Source organism: Amblyomma americanum, chromosome 7, assembly GCF_052857255.1.
Source record: "Amblyomma americanum isolate KBUSLIRL-KWMA chromosome 7, ASM5285725v1, whole genome shotgun sequence".
NCBI classification, from domain to species: Eukaryota; Metazoa; Arthropoda; class Arachnida; order Ixodida; family Ixodidae; genus Amblyomma; species Amblyomma americanum.
Window position 1 is genome coordinate 17,955,268 of NC_135503.1, and position 16,575 is coordinate 17,971,842.

Here is a 16,575-nt window from a genome sequence, read left to right on the forward strand (position 1 = left end):
GGGTAAGAGGCATTACTGTTAGCCCGCGCGAATGTTATTGAGTGAACGAATATGCTAACCCTTGCAGTGCAGCGCTGTTGACGCCAGAATTGCCCAGCCATTCTTCTCAGCTCGTAATGATTAGTGAGGAACTGTCCGATGTTCTTTCGTATTTAAAGTTTGAACGTAACGTAAATGGCAGCTGAAATCGACGCAAATGATGCGGTTGACATTTTTTGTTGTTATCGTTATTGCACATAAAGCCGTCCGTCTTCGCTATATTGTATCTTCAGTCAATGTAGAATGAACCTCGCCCTGCAAGTTTAAGTATAGTCGTAGTTCTGCGAAGAAATTAAGACGGGCGCTGTGAGGTCAATATGTGAGTAGCTCGTTGTCCCGAGTAGATTACGAACGGTACCCCACTCCAACTTACACGCTGGAACTAAAGTAATGGCGAAGCGCACTGTTTTAGAGGTCTCGTTAACGAGTACGAAACGTTGCATGGAGTTCATGGATTGGCAATATCTGTGCCGCTTAACATGGCAAAAATGTAACTACTGTTAGGAATCTAAATTTGAAAGAATATAAATGCATAAAAAATTTTAGCGTCTTAACCTGCTGCAGCGCCTTCTCAGGCTCGCTGCCCTGAGAAGACCAGTAGGTCTACCTGCTGAAAACAAAAATGAATGTGACATGGGTTGGCGCAATATTAACGTGGTTTCACCGCGTTGATACTGTTCATCGACCTCTTCCACAAGGTGCGAGCAGAAAAGAATTCTCATCCTCCGTTTTTACCTGGTGCCATACTGAAGGAAGTAAGCGATAACGATGCGACCAAATGTGTATTTCTTCGCTATGAATGCACACAAATTCCTCTCACTTTTTTTTCATCCAGCTGAATCAATTAATCTCTCTTGTGCCACGCCTTTGTGTTGGTCGTGGTGAAGCTTGCGAACTCTTTGAGGCTCGCTTGCTATCCTCATGAGAAGCACGGTGATGAAAACAGCCCCTTTTCGTCAAGTATTGAGAATTCATGCGCAGGCATCTTAGGTTAAATTTCTCTTAGATTACGTTATCTCGTGTTAATGTTAACCAATCTCTGCAGTCACTGGTCTGCTGGACGTCTCCGCAGAGCATAAGCTTCAAGCAGGCAGAAAGGTCTAAAGCGTTTTAATTGCTTGTAGCGTTACTGGCGATTTTTCATGGCGGTAAGATATTGCCACACTACTAACACCTCTGGTGGCGCCCTACCGCGGCTAAACTGTATTTCCTAGCCGTTGGCAAGCCTTGAGCCTTCTAGGGGCTAGATGGTTTTGTCGTCTTCATCTCTCGAGCTACCTGCTGCCTTACGCGTCCCAGCAGCGTCTTGCGCGTCTAAGTAAACTTTCCCTGCGTACATGAACCATTTCTCGGTGAAATATTGCTATTATGACATAACAAAGTCGCCCTCAATTGAAACTCGGTGCCATGTGGCTTTAATCTGCATTTGTATACCAGGCAATTGCGTCACAGTTGTCGGGGGCATACCTTAGTACAAGGTGCTCGAATATTCCAAATTTAAAAAAAAAGGGGGGGGGGGGGAATTGAAGATACTGCGGTTAGATTCACTTAACAAATCAAATAATTTATTTTCAGAATTATTTGATATCAATCTAAAGCGTTCCCAAGTTTTCGATAGTTTTTGAATAACTGGCATAAATTTAGAATAAGTCCGCCATAGTTTATTTGAACACTGTTTCAAAGACTGGACTCACTCCGACGCCGCACAGAATGCGGCCGCGATCTCTCTGTGCGGGTGTTGAGGGGCAGCACCGCAACGCTTTTGTCACTTCAAAGCAGTTACTCTACCTAGTAACCTTAACAATACTATTTAAGCTGACTTCATCCGGTGCACAGCTGATTTCGAGCTCGAGGCCTGCGCTAGAACAAATCCTTTTTTTTTAATACGATGGCTCTGAGAAAGCTCCTCCGCTTATCTTCGAACAGCTTAACTTCGTATAACTATGCCAGGTGCATATCAATAATAGTCACTTATCCGTTTATACTCCACTCCACTTTGAGGGGTCACCGCGGTGGCTCAGTGGCTATGGCGCTCGGCTGCTGACCCGAAAGACGCGGGTTCGATCCCGGCCGCGGCGGTCGGATTTCGATGGAGGCGAAATTCTAGTGACCCGTGTACTGTGCGATGTCAGTTCACTTCAAAGAACCCCAGGTGGTTGAAATTTCCGGAGCCCTTCACTACGGCGTCCCTCATAACCCGAGTCGCTTTGGGAGTTTAAAAACCTCATAAATCAAATCACATCAACCTTGAGGGAACCTCCAAACCATCGGCCGAATGATTACACATGTTTTAGAATCCCTCTATGGGTTATATCACTGGCGCCATATAGCTCAGCTTCACAGGAATTGACCTCTTTCTGTTCTCCACAAAATTTTCGAAAGTATTTGTATGATAGTTTCAATTGCTGAAGAAAGCGCTAATTTTTTATCTGATTGTTACGGCAATAGGCGTTCAGTATCGCGAAAGTCAAACTACAGCGTCAATCGTGACAAACAGGACTCCTCGCGAAAGTAGCAATGATTTTAACAAGAAAAAAAAAGAAATTGTTCAACGCACTGCAAAAGAATCTTGGCACTTGAGCACGACCTAGATTTTGATGGAGCATATATCATTTTCCTCGATACAATTTCTACTTTTTGCTTTCCTATTATTCCTTCACCGCAACGGATCACAAAGCGCGTTCGCTATAAATGTACGGGTCATCAAACGCGCAGAAAAGCAAGATAATAGTACAAAGACGCAAAACAAGACAATAAAAAGGCCTGTGGCGATCCGCGCGCCCTTAAGTGAGCTGTTTATCAAGCGCGTTTCTGCGGAAAATTTCCGCTTCGACGATGCTCAAAAGGGTCTCGCCCGGCGGCATACAGCGTCGAAAAGAGAGGCTCGTTCATCAGAGGCGCCTCGGCGGTTTCCGTGCCTAGCGACGACGCTTGCTCACTGGCGTATGCGAGCACCCTGCACCCTCGCCACGGTCAGGCAGTGTTGTAGAAACCACAGTTGGCGACAGTGAATCGCTTTCGCGGTACTCTGCATACACGTAATGGTAGACCGGGATTGGTTGGAGTCCTAACTGTCATCGTATCGCTAGCTTCGTGATTGGCTATGGCTGGTCATCCAGCCAATCATGAACTAGCATTAAGTTTCGCAAGCATAGTGGATGGGGTTCCTCACTGGCTGACGCCAGCTACAGCTCTACCAATGCTGCACGGTTTTGTACGGCGGTGCATGAATGACGACGCAAAGAGAAACGGACGCCGGGAAGGAACGAACATAAAAATGAAAATAGAAAGATAACCGAGCGCAGCATTTCTGTTTTGTCGGCGCTCTGTTGCAACCCCTGGCTTTCGCGTCGAGCATCGTGTTGCGCCGTGGTGCAAAAACGAGTCACGGGGAAGGAGGAGGGGGGGGGGGGGGGGGGGGGGGGGGGCATCTTTCTGGTTTGTCTTGCAGTCTTCTCGCGCTTGCTGGCTTGACGCTGCGCTTAACGCGTTGCGAAACAAGTTAGACTGCCGTGAGCATCTTGGGAATCGTCGAGGGAGAAGTAATGGGAGCATACGGGATGTGCGAATTTATCGCGCTAGCTTTCTACGTCTGCTGCCTTTGTGTCTGCACATGCAAGAGTTCGCAAATGAGCTATCATGTAATGCGTGCGTCTCGCTTTTGTGCGAAGTTCTGTGAAGATGAACCGTTCTTAACAAGCGAATTATTTTTGTTCGCTCCCTACCAACGCCGCGCATCGGCATGTGAACGTGTTGGTGACTTTGCGGTAAGCGAGGGGAGAGTGACTTCGGGGGTGAGAGACTGAGAGTGGAGTGAGCGAGCAAGTGATGCAGAGAGCTTGGATTGGAATGAGTGAGCGAGCAAGCGAGCTAATGACTGGGTGAAAGAGTGAGGAAGTCAATGAGCGAACGAATGAGTGGAAAGGTGGCGGATTGTGTGGACGACTACAAGTGAATGAATAAATCAGTCTGCACGCCGAAGATTATGGCGACTTCGTGCAGAGAAGCATAATGTGAACAACGTAGTTAACCATGCGGAGCAGATTTTTTTTAGCGGAAAATTGGCGCGCAAGTACAATAAAAAAATCTAGGACACAAGCAACATGTTATGCAGCATTTGGTGCAGTTTACGCCGGATTTCTGGGTGGTAGTAATCGACAGCACAATTCTACAGGTAGGCGACTCAGTCGCTTTTGTGTAATTGATTCCGCTCTTATATTGAGGCCAGCTTACAACGTGTGGTTTCCGCGCGAAATATATTTCGCACTTCTGCATGGCTGCATTGTAAGATATGATACGTAGCTTCCGCTCTAAATTAGGTGCACAGCAGTTGAGTCATGTGCATGAGGAGAAGCAGTACAAAAATACACGTTATAAAATATTTAAAAATTTTGTAGCAGCACCATCACTGTCGGCAACGCACTGGACAATGAAACAGAGCCGCTTCTCGGCGCGGTCTGTGTTTGCGCCGAGCAAACCCAGTGACCTTGGCTGAACGAATCACTTTTTCTCTCCCGGTAGCACCGCCATGACTGCGTTCGCCTCTCCGAAGCCTTCTGTGTAAAGTCATTTCATGTTGTAGATGTGCCCTTTGCTTGTGTTCCTAATTAGATACGCATTCGTGATGCCCATTATACCTACAATTTTGATTTTTAAAAATTTCTTTGCGAAAGCTTATATGCATATGCACTCAGGAATTAATGAATGGTATCGCTCAGCGACCGCTTAACTGCTTTATATGAAACTTCCTCCACATAACACGAAATGTTGAAACTTAGCAACTGCTGCAAACAATTTAGATTGCGATAAACAGTGATTTTGAAAACAATTTCCAAGAATCACGACACACTTCGGAGCTTTTGTACTTTTTTCTAACTTTGTGGTGGACTAAAATGCACGAAGTTTTAGCTAGATCAAATAGAGCCGGCGAAATCACCTAGAATTTTATTATCTGCAGTGTCATCGCATCAAACCTGAAACTTTCGAACGTGTGTAACTAACGCAAAGGTTTCATGTACTGTGCAATTCCTCGTGTTAGCCTTGATCGTTTGCAACTCAGAAATAACTTTTCTTCACCTAACATTGATTCTTGTTTATCACGCGGCTAGTATTGCGGAAATGAAAATTTCTAATTCTGAAAATCAGCCGTTTTCTAAGTAGTTTTGCACAGACAAAAAAAAGAATGTTGCTTCCAGCTGTCCCTAGAGCTCAACTTTTTTCTTTTGAATAAAAGAAATCTTGCTCAAATCGATAGAAAAACTTCATAAATAAGGAAACTTTTCTTCTCACCAGAATTTGAAACGAAAATCGGAGTTTGGCATTCACCAAGCGGGAAGCGTTAATACAGTTTTTTTTTTTCGTCCAAGCTCTCTTCTTTCTTGTGGACTTCGAAAAATCTCGCACGAAATAAAGTCACTAAAAGCATCTCCTTCCCGCAAACTCTTCATGCTAAGGAGAACATCAGTAAATCGTTGAACGTTAATAGAACGCCTTCCTTCCAATATCTGCAACGTAATAACGGTCCTGGAATTAGCAATATCGAGCTCCAAGAAAGAAAAAAAAAGAATCACAAACACTGTTCAGAGCCACGTTGCAACATACGGTTGACGGGTCTCATTTTTCACTTGTCTCTTCCATCCATACCTGGCATTTCTCGCAACCGTCCAGTAGTTTCAAGGTAGCTCATCTCTGGCCGCTCCAGTAATCCCTCTCGCAAGAAGATTAAAGAACATCAATTCGGAGAAGATTACCTTTTGTGCGCTCGCGAAATAAACGGAAGTGATGTGAACCGAAAAAAAAAAGAAACTTGCTGTGCCCGGAAGCAGCAGCAGACGCCTGCCTTCCACGTCGAAATTGGATTCTTCTTTTCTTGTGCCCAGAGAGCTTCGATATTGCACTGCGGAGCCATTTCTCATCTCGAACCGTCGCTGGTCTAGACATTCCTGATAACCTTCGCCATCCGTAAATCTCTCCCGATTCGGGGTTGTCGCGCCTTACTGTTTGTCTTTTACTCTCCATCTAGTTCACTTCAGTACCATTCATTCACTTTCGTGTCGTTGCTCTAACAAAAAAATGTGCCGACGAACTTTGTCGTTGTTTCAGCAGAGTTCGTGACCATCATATACCACCCCTTTGGCAACGATGAAGGGATAGCTTGTGAGCTACAATGCGGATTTTAAGACAAAAAAAAATCACATGGACAGCATTAGCAGTTGTTGATGCTTTTAGCGGAAGTGGCGTCACATCCGTCCTGGTATGTTGGTGTGCCCGCTATGCCTGCAGTGTGTTCCTGCAGCTCTGTCGCTACGACGACGGACAGCACAATTCTACAGAAAATGCAATTACTGCAAAAAAGTTTTGCTTTTACTCCAAGCGAGTCCTGCAGTAGAAGTTCATGGCCAGGAATACTACATAAAGGCTGTTGTGACTACGAAAAATGTTCTGCTGCGTTTTTCATAGAACACGGTGTTCCGCAAGCTGGCGCATATTGCGAATATAGAATATAACAGAGAATCTAAGGACGCACCAGTGAGCACACTCTAGAAGCAACGGACTCTGGACGACTGTGAACTGCACTGCACGTTCCGCATTCAGTGCTGTGCGCTTTTTTCGTTCCAGTGTTGGATCTTATATTGGCAGGATTTTTGTACCGTGACGATCGTTTTCTGTCATATAAAAGTGAGAGCTACAGTAATGGAGGAAACGCACAATCATCCAGACCAAGGAGCATACAATTTTTTCTTTAGTTTGTGGTGGTCAACAATATCAAGGTTAGTTTACGTGCAGACGCAAGTACCCCCCAAAGAACAAGATTTTACAACCGTCTCCGTAGCTCAGTTGGCAAAGCACCGGACGGGAAATTCGCAGGTCGGGGTTTCGGATACCACCGACGGCAAAAGGTTGTATCTTCTTCCGTTTTCTAATTAATTATCCTTAAGGGACTATGTAATTACACTATTAATCTCCGAATGATCAACACAAATTAGAAAAAAAAACATTTTCCTCTATGCTCCTTGAATTCGATTACTGGTGTTTTCCTTCTTGTATAACCAACCCCTCTTTTGCCTTCCCTTGTCTGCTCAGTACAGCATTTTAAGAAACTTAGGGCCAGCGGTGGGCATTTGTTTCCTTCAGCGTTTTTGCAAAGCTGTGAGCACTCCAATCCAGTAGGTCAATTCCTTAGACTACACAGCAGTAGAGCTCCGTATAAAGGCTCTTGAATCCAAAGATTCCTCAGATTCATTCGGTAGTAACAATGATCTTAACACTGGTAAGATAGTTTTGAACATGACAAGGTTTACGTGGAACGTATAATGGAAAAAGGGCCACATTTTTGTGCACTTCTGCACCTACAAGATGAATACTTATGCCCGTGCTGTGGAAACAAAACAGCAGTACAAGATAAGGCAGTCTGGGTTCTTTTTCACATAAGCTAACGCGCTCAGAAATATGAACACATGAACAACGCGTGGAAATAAACAACCATGCCAAAATTTGCTTACATCCATCCGAGAATCAACTGCTCCTAAATAAACGGTTTAAAAATGAGTAAATCAAAAACTTTCTGAGCCCAGTGCGAACAAGGATTTAGAATTTTAGATCGCTGCTGGTCTCAAAAAGAGCAAGAGGCTGTCCTTTGACCTTTACATGGTTTCAAGTATTTCTTGTTAGCTACTCTGAACTGAATGATTATATGCATGAGAAAGCGCTGCTAACTAATTTGGCGGAGAAGCCTCATCAATAACTCCACTAGACGCATCTGGACACTAACAATTTTTAACGAAAAAACAAGGCACCCGTTTCAGCAAATACTCTGGATTTCAAGCGATTCGTTCTTTCCTCGTTACTCGCCAAACTTTTGGCACGTGTTACGGTTGAACGAATTTCAACGTCGCTACTTCCCCCAGCGATAACTCATTAAACTCGTTCAAGCAAACACACACTGACCAGCTGGCAGGAGCTTTACACAACGCCACTGGATGGAGCGCCCAGTAACGCGAGCGTGTTTTGCGAGCCCGATATAGGCACGCATTTAATCGAAGCCAGACTGGGTTCGATCTCACCAAGAATGTTCATCTCTTCCCGCTGGCAACCGCGAGGCAGGAGCGCTGCGAGCGCTCGCGGTGGTGAAAGCGGTCTCTAATTACGGGAATTCCTGCCCCATTCCTTTCCTGCCGCGTTGGACATTCTTTGTTAATTTCCGGGGTAAGCTCGGAGAGAAGAACCGGGGGAGGGAGGGTAAGAATCGAGTTTGGTAAAGCTGGTACCGAGCACACAGCCGAGCATCGACAGCGCTTCGTTTAATTTAATCACGGCGTGCCAGACACCCGCCAGCGAGCACTTACCGCTTCCTCGAGAGTTTTAAGTGACTCCAAAACAACGCTGCTTTAAGAAAACCCAGGCATGCTCGTTCTTATTTTTTTTTCTCCACAAATTTCTCCGCAGGCTCATGCGTTTTCGGAAAGGGGGGGGGGGGGGGGGGAGGAACGCGGGCATGTGCAGTGCTCAGTATCGACTGGGGGAGGCGAGTTAACGTAGAAATTGTTCCTCTTCTACCAGGAGTTGTGTTTTTTTTTTTTATCTTCAACGCTCACGCACGACGGCAGTCAATTTTTCGCCCCAGTCGCGATCGATGTTGAAAGCGGGCCCAGAGATTCACACGAGCTAATGAGTGTTAGTGCTGTTTTTCAGTATTGTTCGATGCGCGTCGCGTCGTTCAGGCGGGTTTAAATTACCAGATCCGCCGGCGGTGACCGCATGAATTAAGCGGAAACTGATCGTTTCCCATTTGCGCGATTTGTTCTTTCAGCTATTCGTTTCCCGCTAGCTGCTTGTGTGCGCTTCGCTTTCACTACCGGCACTCTCTCCTCACGCTAACCTAATTAGTCAGCCCTTGACTCTATAGCGCTAAAGTACGGTATAACGCGCTATACAGGCTGGTAGCTTTACTTCAGTGTTTTCTGTGTTAAGCATAGGGCAAAAATTTACACCTTATGTTGTAACGGTTAAGGCAGTCGCTTTAAAAAACATACAGAGGTTCAGATAATTAAGAAAGCGATAAAAATACGCCACACGAGATAAGCACAAGAAACAACCCAAGTTTGCTTCGGCAGTGACGTGAACTGCAAAATGTTTGCGCTTCTTGACCTCACCTAACCACACCCGAATAGTTTCGCAGTGTCGACGTGTACCTCTAGCGCTGATTTTGTTGCATGCCATCATCCCGTACATTTTGTAATACACGCGTCGGCATGTGAGAACTCAAGCAAGGGAACGTGCAGGAGCCGACGTCGCCCTTAATTAACTTATCTCTATCCGGGCCTCTTAATGATCTCACAGAAAAGAGAGTAAGAATTAATGTCCCTTCATGTCGTAAAGCTGTACTAGAAGCGACGAGAGACCCTGTGGTGAGGAGCTCCGAATTAATTTAAGTTACTTGACCTACGTGGGCATTCAGCGAAGTCCCAGTGCCCTCATCCTTTTCCATTTCTTTCGCATCAGGAGGTTATTACCGCCGAGGTTAGGCATCGAACCTACGTCCTCGTGCTCAGCAGCAGCAAGGCATAGCTCCTGAGCCAATGCCGCTGTTTGCTGTTAGAGCACCCTTTGTCAAATTATGAAGTAAGAAGTCTTAATTTTAAGACAACGCAATCAAGCAGTGTTTAAGAGCAATATTTTCCTCTGAACACACCTGCAATGCAGCCGAGTACAGACCTGTGGCGGTCAATTTCATTTCTTTACGTGCGCAACACAGCAGTCTGGTCCAATCAGTGTAGGGCATGAAATTGAAGCCAATAATTACGGCAAGAACTAGCAATAAATTAAAGTAAACGACTCCTACATATATACATGACTAACACAATAGTGACGCAAGGTAGGTAACGTAAAAAAAAACTGCACATAAAGATATCAAACACTATATCGAAGGTGACATGAAGCTCTGTCATGGTAGTCTCGAATATAACTTTTTGAATGTACATAATTTTCGAAAATTGTTTGTGGAAAATGAAAATTTCAATGTGCCAGGTGTTCAAACTAGAGAACTATGCTCACACTGTGGTGAAGAGTGTTGATGACGAGTTTGTAAAACCTGTACGTAGGGTATTACGCACACATTCCTAGGTTACTATGTATCAGTTACTGGAGGGCTGTTTTGCGTCTTTCATGTAGCGGTTTGATTTGGTTTGCGTCGATTAATATAAGTTAACGATTTGCAACTTCTAGGAGCATCTCTTAGTTCATGGCAATTGCTAGCCTCAAAATGAGACGGCCGCATTGCGGAAATAAACGGCCAACGAAAGGCCACCGTGTTCCCCGTTGCATTAAAGGACTCTCCCATCCCTTTGATTAAGACTGTGCATGATTTAAACCTTAGTTGCATCTTTAGCTAAAGGAAGCAAATACGCAAATGTAAACAAAACTGGGCCAGAACAAGAGACCGCAGTAAGGGAGCCTAATCAATTATATGTTTTCCTTTTTTCTTCCTCTCCTATATAGGGATTGTGATGGAAATAGCTGTTTGTCTTATTATGAGTTGAAAACGAGAGACTGTTAGCATTACGTTAAGGCTAAGGCTAGTACGCATAAAGGCGGGCGTTTTAAATTAAACTTGCCCGCGTAAGCACGGTCGTGATCGCTCCCAGAAATTTAAATTATGCACTATCCTTGCCCACGGGTTCATTCTCGCTGCGTCTATCTTTTTTCTTTACTCCTTCCTTTCTCTTTTTCCTTTCGCGGACTAAGCTTCATCCCTGAGATAGCCTCGATGAGAGCGGCAAATGCATCCGCTCGCTGTAATTAGTACTGAATCATTGACAACCTAAAACTAAGTCTTAAGGACACAATTCTATGTGAATTATGCATTATACGTTATATGCAACAGGCCTTACCGCCCCCTCCCTCCTTCTTTATCTCCCTCTCCCCCTTTTTTCTCTCTCGCTTTTTCTGAGTATTTCTGGGTATTATAGACACTACGAGAGGATGTATTTACAAAGAAAGCTCGTATCTCTGCCTTGTGTTGTTCTGCATTGAAGGGAGACAACAGAAAAAGTAAATGGAGGGGAGTGTCATGAATGATAATGAGGAAACGAGTACAGCAGCGAATGCATATCGATCTCTTAGAGTCAGTTTCAAGATGCGATGATCACTGCACAGCGGACGCCATTCAATGAGCAACTGGGGATTTTTTTTTTTGCAATTGGACGAGCTTAAAAGGGTCGAATGCGTCAAACCTGGAAGTAAAGCATGCGAAGTCTTTTTGGGCAAGCATTTGAATGATGGAGTAATCGCCGATTGAAACCGCGGCTGCTTTCATACTTCTCCGCAGCACACAGCGCCGAGTTGTTTACAGTCAGTCCTAGAATGGTCTCAAAATAATTTATTAAACATAAACACTGCAAAAAATGAACGCTGTGCTTTTCATGCCTCGAAACAAGTTGACAAATTGGCCACCACTCAGTTTAAGGATCGGTAAATCACTTATCGAAACGGTCCCAGCGGTTAAGAGACTAGGTGTTATTTTTAATGAGCATTTGAGCTGGAATTATCACGTCGACGTGGTGATGAACAAGCTGTCAAAGGTTGTCGGTATTTTGTGTCGATTGAGATACTTCATGCCGAAAAGTATTAAGGAGATGTATAGTGCGCTGTTTTCTTCTGTTGTAAATTATTGGTTTTTGGTGTGGGGTACCACGTCTTTTACAAATATTAGCCGCTTGTATCTCTTTAAAAAGAAAGCTGTACGAAATGTTATGAATACTCTTCGGCTAGGACGCACTGAACCGATTTTCAATGAACTTCGAATCGCCCGCTTACAACAGCTGTATGAAACTCTACTTCTACGGCATTACAAGTCCAGTGTTAATAAAAATAATTGCCTTATGGTAAAGCTGTCAGATTTTCAATGCAAACAGCCAAAGTACTCTACATGAGTGACACCTAAATGGTATGTACCTCGCATGCGAACAAATTACGGCTATCAAATACTGAGCTACACCCTCCCCCATCAATTAAATAAGGAGTCCGAATTGATCTGCAGCTAATGACAAATCTGGTATTTTTCTTTTTTGTTCTTTGAAAGTGCTCTGATGTTGTGTACCACTGTAATGCCTCTGTGTGGTGCGTTGGCCTCGTCAAGCCTTTCACTGGCTTTTTGTCGACGCACAGAACATCGACATGATGGTAAATCAACGTGATTCTGATTCTGATGATGGCGTCATCTACAATGCCAATACATTTCCAACGCAGAAGCACTTGCTTTGAAGGCTAAAAGAGCAACGCAACCGAAGTAAAATGTTCCGAGGGGTTGTTTGGCGGTCTTAAACAAAGGACAGCAGAGTTTTGGTAAAGGCAGAGAAAATCTTAAATCTCCCCGTCCGCGACGTCATCACCGAGTTCCTCCGCACTTTTTTTTACTCTGTGAGGACATGCAGGAGCTTTAGTCGCTAATACGTCATCATTTTAAAATATAGCGCAAAAAAAAACTATGTTTTATCTACACGGTATATAGATTTTAATCCTTGAATATCGCGGAATTTTCAAAAGGTAGTGCAGTCGCCCTTGTAATAGTGACAGATTCTGCAACAGTAGAAGATATACCTGTGTAATAACTAGGCCTTTCCGGAGCGTACTATGCCCAGGTATTACACATGTCGCAAAGCATGAGCGCTAAATCTTGCTCGCTGAGCGTTCACTTTGTCTACGGGTGATCTCCGTAGGAATTGTTGAGGTGCATTGCTCCGTAAACACTTCACAGCCTACAGCGTGACACTCCGTAGGCCAACATTAGTCTATAATCACTAATCAGTGCAATGAAAGACTGCAGCATATAATACTCAACAGCAAAGAAGTTTATTTTCCGGGTTCAACAGGCGGGTTTTCTGGACAAAAGCTGACTGCGCAGCTTGACTGTACAGCTTGACTGTGGCTAGGAAACCCCACATGCAGCAGAAATGAGTGAGACAGGAATATTTCAAAGCTGTCGCAAATGCAATAGTAACATTTAAAAATGAAGAAAATTGTACACAGGTGCATACTGACAGTAGCAATCTTTTCATTAAATGGAAGGAACAAACAAAAACTGACGTTTATAGATTTATTGTGTGCTTCCAATCACTCAACTTTTGCCCTGCGCTCGCCGGTTACACCACAACACAGCTCCTTGCGCAAAGAGTCCAGTCACGTTCAGCGTCAGTGACCGTTCTAAAAAAAAAAATGTATCGCAAAAACATTCATGGAGCACCGCCACTCTTCGACCATGGGACGGCACGGGAGGGCGGACCGCACATGTACAGTTATCATAGCCTCCCACGTTCATTCCGACCCGTCTCACCTATGGCAGCCTTTGCCCGCTCACTCTCCCCCAGATGCGTTAAATTACGCAAGAACACGTGTTTTCCTTTTTTCTTTATGCACCCTCTCTTCGTTTAAACAGGTGGCGCTGGGCTTCAACGCTTTTGGCGTTGATTCGCAGTGCTTAAACCGCCTGTCGCTAAGAGCACAGTTTTCCCCCTTCACAGCGTCACACTGCCAGGCCACCAGAGCTCTCTGGGCAGCAGCCGACCCCACGAGGCCCTAGGCGCCTGGCAGGCGTTTGGCGTCGAGTTCGTGCTCAGCTTCCTGCTGGCCTCCACCGTGTTCGCCACCAGGGACCCCCACCGAAGCCACCTGGGCACCGGAGGCGGAGACGCCCTGGTCGTGGGCTTCGCCTACCTCACCTGCACGCTCGCCGGGGTAAGTGGCCTACGTCTACGAGTGATGGTAAAGAAATTAACAAAAGAAATAGAAAAGTGAGAACCAAACTAAAGGAAAATCAATAAGATGAAAAAAAAATTCGGAGGATGCACTTAGCTTTAGGTTATTAATGGCGCCCTTCAGCGGCCTGGGGTCTTCCTTGCATATCGCTTCGCACACACGGACACTGTCGCAGAAGACACACAAGACCAAGTCGAACGAATGTGCAGGCCTGTTAGTGTTGCACTTCCATGCAATAAAGAAAAATAAAGTGTTTCTGTGGCCTTAGGGTAGCGCGTCTGACTCAAGATGCGATGGGCACGGGCTCGATTATCACCTCAATCAATTTTCTTTTCGGTGCAACTGATTTTCTTTACATCCTTACATGCCGAAATGACGTTTTAGTAGTGTTGCGACGTTGTATCCACAAGTTGTTTTAATCGCTTTTCAAGTCCACCTGTCCACGTGTGACGTCACTACCTTTTCGACCAATCCGCATTTCCTCACACGCTGCCGAAGCCCCAGTGGTTTGCTCAACAGGAGCCTTAATGCTCTCGCGTCAGCATGTTTCAACGCCATAGCGTTGAAGCCCCTTCTTCAAAACACCCGGAGTCGGTGTTGACGGCATCGGCGTTGTGAGCGAAAAATCACGAGCATGATTCTGGCAGGTGGCGCCAAGAGAGCAGCCTAGGAGGCAGGTGGGCCACCTAGGTCACGTGGCCTTGCGGCGTCATCACAACCTGCCCACCGGATAGTGAGAGAACTGGCCACCGTGGCAGGTGGCAGTTATATTAATGAACGGTCGCTCGGGAAGAGCATCCTGGGCCGCACAAATTCCACCGGTGGCAGCACCTGCCATCGCAGGGCAATGGCGCACCACTTAACCGCTGCACCACTGCGCCAGGAGGGGTATGAAAGCTCCCAGACATCTATTGTTTAGAAAACGGCCGCTTCCGCATATATGAAAAGTTACCCAACGCGCAATCGCAGCTTCTGCGGTGGCTCAGTGGTTACGGCGTTCGGCTGCTGACCCGAAAGACGCGGGTTTAACCCCAACAGCTACGGTCTAATTTCGATGGAGGCGAAATTCTAGAGGCTCGTGTACTGTACGATGTCAGCGTACTTTAAAGAGCCCCCAGGTGACCGAAATTTCCCAGAGCCCTCCACTACGGCGTCCCTCATAGCCTGAGTCGCTTGGGGACGTCAAACCCGATACACCAAACCATTACGATATCGCATCATACCCTTGAGGCGGAGCTTAAGTGTCCGCTCCAATTTTTTACGGTAGTTGGGGTAGGCTGTCGGGTTTTCGTTATGCAGTTTCGCTGTACATCAGAGATGTCCGTCGCGTCCTCATCCATGCCTACTTACAGGCACGCAGTTACTTGCTCGGCAGAATTTTCTAATGAAGGAAAAATGATACAGGTCCCAAAGTAACACTTCCTGTGATGAGCCGTTAGGTGTAAAATCGTGTCAGGTGTATTGAAATCGTGTGCCCGCTAGTCACTTTGAGTTTTTACTTCGATTAATAGAGCTATCTATATGTTCTTGTGACACATTTGGTCGCATCTGATGAGCCAGAAAGTTTGTTCCAAGCCTCAGTAAACAGCAACGCATAAACTATTTTGTCGTACACAAAGCGCTGACTCGATGAGACGCCCAGTGAAAAAATTCAACTGCATGTTTTTGCATAGTTGGAAATAACATTTTATTAATGAATAAGCAACTACGTATGAGACACCCTGTTGCTTTAGAGTGTTCGCCACCAGCCAGTCTCAGTTTGAAAGCCCCCCATGCTCATGCTTCAAAAGAGGCCCATAAGTTAATGTGAACGAGCGTAAGGAACATAAATTCGCTCGAGCCCCAGCTACACAACGCACTTTGCCTCTGTTTAAGGAAGCGCAACCCGCCCCTGTTGAGTAAAATATGCGTCGACAATCCAAAAGCATATCATACTGTTCGGCACACTATATTCCCACTCTAATGACACACACACACACACACACACACACACACACACACACACACACACACACACACACACACACACACACACACACACACACACACACACACACACACACACACACACACACACACACACACACACACACACACACACACACACACACACACACACACACACACACACACACACACACACACACACACACACACACACACACACACACACACACACACACACACACACACACACACACACACACACACACACACACACACACACACACACACACACACACACACACACACACACACACACACACACACACACACACACACACACACACACACACACACACACACACACACACACACACACACACACACACACACACACACACACACACACACACACACACACACACACACACACACACACACACACACACACACACACACACACACACACACACACACACACACACACACACACACACACACACACACACACACACACACACACACACACACACACACACACACACACACACACACACACACACACACACACACACACACACACACACACACACACACACACACACACACACACACACACACACACACACACACACACACACACACACACACACACACACACACACACACACACACACACACACACACACACACACACACACACACACACACACATACACACACACATACACACACACACACACACACACACACACACACACACACACACATACATACATACATACATACATACATACATATATATATATATATATATTCCTTCAAGTGTAACACCTTATT

The 16,575-nt window shown here is 45.5% G+C and overlaps 1 protein-coding gene and 1 long non-coding RNA gene across 2 annotated transcripts in view; one reads left to right on the forward strand and one right to left on the reverse strand.

Moving 5' to 3' along the window:
* Positions 1-16,575, reverse strand: part of LOC144096967 (uncharacterized) — a 90,431-nt gene that overhangs the window by 15,173 nt on the left and 58,683 nt on the right. The window lies entirely within an intron of this gene.
* Positions 1-16,575, forward strand: part of LOC144098585 (lens fiber major intrinsic protein-like) — a 42,771-nt gene that overhangs the window by 3,060 nt on the left and 23,136 nt on the right. Inside the window, exon 3 of the mRNA XM_077631347.1 lies at positions 13,557-13,770. Coding sequence (XP_077487473.1) covers positions 13,557-13,770 — 214 coding nt within the window. The remainder of the gene's footprint in view (positions 1-13,556; positions 13,771-16,575) is intronic.